The following is a 9,069-nucleotide window of genomic DNA, read 5'->3' on the forward strand; positions in this document are numbered from 1 at the left end:
CCCTTGTAACGGCATGCTGAAGTGTTTATGGTTTTTTGTACCGAGGCAGCCATAACCCCCCATTCATTACAGTATGAACATACATCATAAAACTTCAACATGTATTATTTACTAGAAGGTAGAAAAAAAGACATTAAGAAAACATCAATGCCCCATGCTTTTGAAAACAAACAGCAGTATGTATGTGTGATTTAGTTGATGGGCTAAAACAATGCTAAAGCTTGGGTGTGGTCTGTTGAAGCCTTTACTGTCTGTCTAATCATAATCTCACTCACACAAGTGTATGTCTACGTTCTCAGGTTCACGTGACCAACACGACTTCCGTTATCATAATAGCATATTTACGCTTTTTCTGACAGGTTTTGCAGTTGTTCACTAATGCCTCACATTCTGAAATCATAACTTCAATTCCTTGAGTTTTGATTCCTCACATCCTGTAGTGATACTTGATTTTTGATTTTGTTCCTGTTGCTGTATAATTTGTTGTGGTTGTTATTATTTAATGCCAATTTATGGTTTCATTAGTTTTCTTTATCTAATTTGGGAATACTTAATGGTTTTGTCAGTTGTTGCGCTGATGTTAAAAAAAAAAAACTGAACAAGAAAGATTTGATGCAACTTTATCTGCACAGCTGACCTGTTTAAGCACGGTCCCCATGACAGCAAGCACATCCTCCATGCTGAGGTGTCCTTGGGCAAGACTCCCTAGGGTGCTGCTTAGTGTCTCACCATGACCTGCGACCTCCGTGTTGAGGTGGGGAAAAAGAAAAGAAAATTCTGCACAGAAGCCCTCCTCCCTGTAAAGCACACATCCACACACTCTTACATTACACTAAGACATTTTTGCTCAAGTCCTACTAGCGCTAAGGATAACTGGCTTGTTCACTTTTTCATTCCACTGGCAGCTTTTTCTGTGATTCCTTCAGCATAGTGAATGTATTTTAATCGAAGGCTTTTATATTTATGACGGTTAATAGCCGCAGAAGTTATGAGAGATTACTGTTAACTATAAAATTGAATCCATATAAGAATAAAGGAGCATACAGAAAGTTAGAACGACTTATTTCAGAGGCAGATCATGTTTGCTTTGTGACTATTTACAACTTTAATCTGAAATAAAATTAACATGGATGAAAATGTTTCCAACTACGTTCATTATAATGCATTTTGAAATGAAATGTAGCATTATAAGCATCAGCAGCCATTTGTTTTTTAAAGAAATCATGGCACTTGTTTCAGCAAGAGTATTTATGTGTTTATGTCAGGATGAACACACAAATGCAAACAGATCGGGACTGGAAGATTACTATAAAAGCACAGCAGTGTTAATATTTCTCCATATTGTTTTCAGATTTGGAAATCCTTGATCGAATTGGTGGACATCTCATCAAGGAAAGTTTCTTAACCTCAGTCTCAATCTGTGTGTAGTATGAACTGGGGGGTGGGGCTTTCCTTTTAAGGACATATATGTGGATTCTAGTTCCATGACGCAGTCAGGGGAGGAAACATAATTAATAGCTACTGTATATGCCACTGGGAGGAAAGAAAAACATGCTATTATCTGCCCTTACCCCCCCTGGGGGAGCAGCATTATCATCAACACATCTTTGTGATGCATTCATTTTGCTATATTGCTATTATACTTCTATGCTAATCATTTAATCATATCTTCGTATACTCATATTTTGCAGAGCCTTGCAAAGTAGTGGCGAACACTTTCCTTTAAATCGATCAAAAGTCAAGTTTTTGGTGTGGAAAGGTTTCATCAACCTTTGTCAAGTTTAACTTCCAGTGGCCAAAAAATGAAGCTAGTCTTTTTATATATCCTGAATTGATGGTTCACGTGTAGCCTAGCCTAAATAATAAAAGACCATATTAATCCAGCTAATAAATACGGTTAATCTGTTGATACAAACACATGGTGCACTAACGTCGAGGAGCGGGTGTTGCCGCTTTCTGGCTGAAAACCAGCGGTGGCTGCTCAAAGACTGGGAAGCTGCCACAGATACACAGAAACACTGCCCACGAGCAATGGAGCCTTCAGAATAAAAGCACACGTTATTATGGGACTGGTTGCCTGTGTTTGTGTACCTGCTCCCTGAATATATTATGATGGTTAGCAACAGCCATTTTGGGTCCCCTCACTTCTTCCTAAAAGCCGGATCATGTGAAAAAGTGTTTCTTGATATTTAGGATTTAGCCTGTAAATAATTGCCAAATGGTATTATTTGAAACCCAAAGATAATATGTGGTGTTAGGCAGGAAACCAGTTGATTTATGTGTTTTCAGTAAACATTATCTTTGTATTGTGATCAACAAATTAACTACTGAAAGAGAGAAAATTAGTTAATTAATCGTTGTAATAATAATAGAATAGTATTTTTAGAACAGCATTCAGTGTTGGCAAAAGGCGTTTTTTATAATGGACGTTTAAAAGGAAAAGCACATACTAATATAATTAACGTTGGTTCCGATCTATTTTTCATGGCAGACATGTTGACATGACCTATTGACATATCATAGTAGACCTAGGAAACACACAGGTGTCTTCAAATCAAAACCATTAATGATGGCGGCATTCCAGTTATTTACATCATATTGTGTATACTGACTCACTGAAATAGCTTACTGGGACACTTAATAGAATTGAGTCATTGTTAATGTTATTAATTTCAGCTGTGCTTTTCCTTACTATGACAAGTCAAAAATATTTGCTGTGAAAAGGGTCCATTGTGACCAGTGATGTAAAACACAGTGTTGCCTAGACGTTTCTCTAATTTCGGTTTTGTGAATTCAATTTAGTTTTTTTTATTTCCTTTGAAATAAAACTGATAACTGGACTCTGCAACACCTTGTTGAAGAATCAGCATTATGGTTTTACGTTGAAAGTCATGAGCGGAAGTGCGATATTCCGTTGAGTCAGTGCTGGCGGATGGTGAACAGAGGCGAAGCCAGTCTCCGCCATTCTACTCTCTGTGTGAAAACCATCTAACGTTACATCCCAGACTGTAGCTACAACATCTGGACATCTGCAACTGAAGTCAGAGAACACTAGTCTGGTCCTGGAGAGAGCGGAGTGATGCTCGGCATTACTGAAATGACAAACGGGTAAGCAAGAAGTTTAAAAGTGTTTTCCTGAAAGAGACATTTGCTCGTTAACTTGGGAAGTTTACACTTTGTCGCTGGATGAAGAAAAAGACACAGCCCCGGTGGTATGTTCCATTCTCTCATGGGCTAGAACAACTATAATACAGTCATGACAAACCATTTAAAAATCTGCCAGGTTAATGTTGCCTTTCATGTCCAAAAAATAGCTTATGTGTATCGGAGAAAATGGCTTTTATCACGTTTAGCTACACACTGATGTGGAGCTAGCTAACTGTAGCTTAATCACTTTAATGTTGTAGAGCTACTACAGTAAATAGTTACAATCTCAACTTGGTCACTTTTCAAACTGCTCACTAGCGCCCTCTGCCGTGTTATTATTGATGGGAGCTATGAAATGGCACACTTCTGTATTTCCAGAGGTCAACATTTTTTCGAATTAGTAGGTTTGTGTTGTTTGTCATATGTTAGTAGTGTTCTTTCTGACACATACGAAGTGTTTTATGATCTTGGCCAAATACTCTTGTGTCTGAACAGCAGTGCTGGATCATGTGTCACAAGAAAGCGACACTGTTTCTTGATTATAAAGTTTATTTTATCAAAGATTCAGCTCAATCTACACTCTCTCTCCATAAGAAATCTAATGGTGTAAACCAGATTTCGTTTGATCCTTTTACGTGAGAAAGTTTTCTATTTGCATGGCATTTTTTTCCCTAAATGTGTCAACAGTCAAAATCATTATTCAAGAAGCAACAGTGACTCTATTTCTAATTCCTTTATGGGAAGGTATCATCCCTTTTGAGATTGTTCAACTCAATCTTATAATAGACTTGAAATCTAAACCTCTGATTCAGTCTGTATTTGTGTCTCGATAGTCATTTTCTTTTTATTTTCATACTTGTGTGCTTTGCTGATCCTGGTAGGAAGGAAAACACTCTTTAGCTCCTTAAATAGACTGAATTCTTCTAACTGCTTCGTTTATTTGTCTCGCTGAACAATCCGGAGATATCATGTAACTCAAACCAAAAATAATTTAGTTAGACCTTCAGAAATTTAGTAAACTTCAAATTATGTTTGAAGTAGATGTGATGGATGTGCAAACTGTTTAATGGAATTGCATCCTTAGTTAAGCCTTGAACGTTGGTATAGGTAATATTTTTCAAGTAACAGATTGTTAATGAATCCACATACAGTATATTCCAACATTATCTGTTGCTTATATTGGATGATAATGATAGTAAATCTGCACTTATTACACAGATTTAATAATAAAAAGCCCAAATAGCTTTAAACGCAACTTATACTCAAACATTTGACAGAAATGATAGACTCCCAGAATAGCTGCAAGAAAGACATGTTAAAGAAGGAAAGAGGATGTTTCTCCATTTTCTGCAGATCAACCTCCCTGCTTAGGAATGTACTCACTGGACAGTAGTTATTGCTTTCTGAACCACTTCCTGACCATCCATTCCCTGGGGACTATTATTCAGGCCCTTATTTCTTCCACTGGTTTGAATGCTACTGTGTGCACCGCCAAGTTAATTAAGGCCTGGGATGAATCTGGCTTTTATAAAGCACTCTGGACACTAAAAGCTGTAAGAGGGCAAGTCTTTTAAAGGCCTACGCATTGCTGCGTTTCCATCGCATTACATTTTGATCTGATTCAATGCTGTGTTGATACAACTGGAGCTTAGAAGAATGTCCCAGTCCCGGTCTCTCCAGTGTGGACTTGTCCTTGTTTGGAAGAGCGGTGAAGTTGTGTGATGTAGGATTTGGACTGTGTGTGTGTACTAACTTGGTGCTTATATCATCATTTGCTCACAGAGCTGCTTTGACAAAAAGATTTTTGAGTGGTATTGCTGTTGCCTTCATTAAAACTAGTCTTTAGATTCTAAAGCTTTGTGTGTGTGTGTGTGATGGCTGTGAGAAACACTGACGACCGATGCATTAGGAAGTTTGCAATGGTTGCTGCAGTTCCTCCATGGTGTATTTGTAAAGAGACCTTAAAATACTGTACGTCACACTGTGATTATTTCCACTTCAAACACCTCCTATTAGTTTCTTACTTCCAGATGAAGAATGACCAGAAGAGAAGACGGAGTTGTGTTACGTATTTCAAGGCACACCCATGATGATTATTATCTCTCACCCCCACAGCCTGTATACTGTGCCAGTGGCAGTTTGGCTTTCACTTCCTCAATGGAAGCTGGAGAGGATCACTTAACATGGCAGGTCTATGAGATCTACTTGTTTATCCATTCAGTCGGGTCACTGTAGGCTACTTGCACCTACTCGCACCTCCTTGGTCATTCTTACTCTTCTCTGCGCCACCTTTTATCTCCCTGAACCTCCCTCCTCGTCATCCTCCTCACATCCCACCCCCATCCTGACGGACAGCCTGGGAGGCCCAAACCACACAGGGCTGGACAATTGTGTTGAGGCTTAACATCCACCCGTCTACCACAAACACACACTGGCACATAGGCACAAGTTAACACAAACATTCACCCCCTCACACACTCACACACACACACACACACACACACACACACACACACACACACACACACACACACACACAACACAACACAGCAACCAGGAAGCGATGTGGCCATGCAGACTGAGATAACTGCAGTAGAAGTGTTTGCAGTGACAGCAAAGCTACTTTAGCAACAACAAATATCCCCACTACAGTTTGACACAAAACATTGGTAAGGTGAATTTATGTTGTTATTAGAACTATTTGTAATTGTTGCAGTTGTTTTCTGTTTAAAGAGCTGTGTGCATGGTCTAACACCTCTGTGTACCTATTGTATTGTGTATTTCGTCGGAGAAAGTTAAGCTATAGGAAGTCAGCTTGATGTCAAGTGTTGTCTTAATACATACCTCCAGAGTGGAAAATTACCTTTTCGTCCACCAACCAAATGGCAAGTGAATGTTTAAATTTCAACAGCCACCCAATAGATTACCATTCTAATATGCGTGCATATTTTACCAGCATTCAGCTGGTTAATGCGGCTAATTTTGTTCCGTGCATACATCTTTGCAAAGCATTTGGATTATTGTGTGAGTGATGCCAAGATTCCTATTGATTGAAATCATTTAAAAATGATTAATTAAATTTAACACAACTAGAACATGTTAAGAAATATGGTTCAGTTTGTTGTCAGTTTTATTGTCAGTTTTGAAAATGCTAGAAATATTTGTGCTTAGGTTTGCAGTAACAAGATTAGAGATTACTGTAAATTTATAGATAGAATAGTGGTTGTACTACTGTTGTCCACACAGTGGCAGTATAGTCGTGTGTGTGTGTGTGTGTGTGTGTGTTTGTGTTTGTGTGTGTGTGTGTGTGTGTGTGTGTGTGTGTGTGTGTGTGTGTGTGTGTGTGTGTGTGTGTGTGTGTGTGTGTGTGTGTGTGTGTGTGTGTGTGTGTGTGTGTGTGTGTGTGTGAGAGAGAGACAGGACAAGACAAGACAGCTATCTCAGCACATTTACACCAGAACAAAACCTCAATCCAAAACACAGAATTAGCTTTGTTATAACACAATGGTCATACTGCTGCCATTACTTACACATTCCATACACTTACACTGGTTAATTCAGAGCAGATGGCATAATGTGTTACTTTTACTAAACATACCAAGATGGTTAGATTAACATTTTTTATGACAATCCCAGTTTTGGAATTTTGAGTGAATTGCACATCCCAAATGGACTGAACTTTGAGGGAGTTGGTCTCAGATATAAAGCCTCAGGCAGTGATTCACTATGAATGTTCTGATGTTCTGACATATACTCAGACATCAGCCTATGCTACTGTGACCTTGTTGCAGCTGCTCCAGGATGTGAGGTGATGTGATTTTGAAGTTCAACATTTACATTCTACACTTATACTTTACGTGTGTGTGTGTGTGTGTGTGTGTGTGTGTGTGTGTGTGTGTGTGTGTGTGTGTGTGTGTGTGTGTGTGTGTGTGTGTGTGTGTGTGTGTGTGTGTGTGTGTGTGTGTGTGTGTGTGTTGATGATGATGATGATTAAGGTTAGGGTAAGGGACTAGGGAATGCATTATGTCAATGACAGGTCCCCACAAAGATAGGGAGACGTGTGTGTGTGTGTGTGTGTGTGTGTGTGAGGAATGCTGAACAGGTCAAAGCAAGCTGCTGTAGGTGAATCTACATAGTGTGTGAACTGTTCCTACTGTAGGGAATGTACCTGTCTGTACATCTTAAGGAGAGACATGTTTTTTGTCAGCAATTAGTCCACCTACAACCATTTAACACTAACTTTAACTCCTTGGTAATGGCAGGTACAGGTATTGACTGAATGGTAAGCACAGTGTAAATATAGAATTACTTTGCTAATAGAGCTGGGCAGTATATTGATATTATATTGATATGGTGACATGAGACTAGATATTGTCCTAGATTTTGGATATTGTAATATAGTAATATGGCATAAGTGTTGTCTTAACCTGGTTTTAAAGGCTGTCTTACAGCAAAGTGATGTCTTTTTTGAACTTACCAGACTGTTGTAACTGTTCTATTATTTGCCTTTACCCACTTAGTCATAATATCCACATTACTGATAATTAATTATCAAAAATCTCATTGTGTAAATATTTTGTGAAAGCACCAAGTGTCAACACCTCGATAGTGTTGTGGTATCAACATTGAGGTATTTGGTCAACAATATCGTGATATTTGATTTTTCTCCATATTGCCCAGCCGTGATTGCTAATCAGATTGCATATTCTGTTTTCCAGAGCTGCTTTCAGTGCTCTACTTACATTTGTTTCTTCTCTTGCTGCTTGTTGACTTCGCTTGTTTGGTTTCATGTCCTCTGACCAATCCTGTCCCTGCTTTTAATGACATCACAGCTTCTTCTTTGTAATTAAACATGTCTCACATCTGCTGTGTTTGTGTCTGTTGTGGAGGATCCCCTTTTCCCACATAACATTGTGCCGAATTATTCATAGATTGACATTTTCCCCTGTTTCTGGTGGGAAGTCATCTTACAGTCTGACAATGGAGGAAAATATTACTCCATAATAGGTGGCATTGTTCCATAGAGAGTTTCCACCCTTATAAACAAGCTGCTGTTCAGATTAAAGTGCTGATTGTAGTTTTTTTTAGTATTGCTCCTTACTGTGTTCAAAACAGGCCTGGCCTGAATAAGACAACCAACAGTTATTATCCAAACATTGGTGCATCAGGTTACTGTGTGCTTGATATGACCAGTTACTTAAATGATTTCTGGTATTTGAGGCATAACGTCAAATGATGATTTTTATCTGCCAATATTGGCTTATTGCATACACACATATTGTTTGAACGTATGTGTTACTACATACGTACATGGGTTTTACATACGTAAAAAGGAAACTGCAGTACATTGATACTTTTAACTCATATTTTTTCTTAAACTGTGTTAAATATATTTTAAAATTTGTATAATTTTCAGGGAGGTTTACTGGTTAATATATACCATTATCGTGTACAAATGAACTGTTTCTTTAATTATTAATCATAAGGTTTAGGGTTTAACTATAATATAGTACATATATTTGTAATGACCAAACATATGGGATCCTTGCCAAAAATGTGACGTATCAATTATAGTGCTGGCAGATTTCTATATATTTTCTTTACTATGAAGTAGACATTGGTTTTACCCACAAACAAAAAGTATGAGTCTGGCTCGGTTGCTGACCTGAAACATTGTTAGGATCCATCTCTATATTACACATGAATGTACAGTATGTGTGTGGGAAATAACCTTTCTTTTTCCATTCTGTTGTCTGTGCTCTCTTGTCTATCTCCGGCTTTCCTTTTTCAACGGAGGAATGAGACAGAGAGAAGTAGGAGGTAAATAGAGACAGTGGGGGGAAAGGCCAGAGAGGGCAATGCCTCTCTCTCAACTCGTTTCCTTTTCTCTGAGGCATTCTCCCTCTACCTGCTGCAGGACGG

At 38.5% G+C, this 9,069-nt stretch overlaps 1 protein-coding gene across 2 annotated transcripts in view; it reads left to right on the forward strand.

Annotated features, from left to right (window-relative positions):
* The first annotated feature begins 2,911 nt into the window (after positions 1–2,911).
* LOC117952369 (LIM and senescent cell antigen-like-containing domain protein 1) overlaps positions 2,912–9,069 on the forward strand; it is a 28,367-nt gene continuing 22,209 nt past the window's right edge. Inside the window, exon 1 of one of the 2 annotated variants that reach the window (XM_034884610.1) lies at positions 2,912–3,108. In XM_034884610.1, the coding sequence (XP_034740501.1) occupies positions 3,080–3,108 (29 nt within the window). In that variant the 5' untranslated portion in view covers positions 2,912–3,079. Of the gene's footprint in view, positions 3,109–5,707; positions 5,817–9,069 lie in introns of those variants that run through there. The other variant, XM_034884611.1, reaches the window with a different exon arrangement.

The sequence above is a fragment of the Etheostoma cragini genome, chromosome 11 (assembly GCF_013103735.1).
Source record: "Etheostoma cragini isolate CJK2018 chromosome 11, CSU_Ecrag_1.0, whole genome shotgun sequence".
NCBI lineage: Eukaryota > Metazoa > Chordata > Actinopteri > Perciformes > Percidae > Etheostoma > Etheostoma cragini.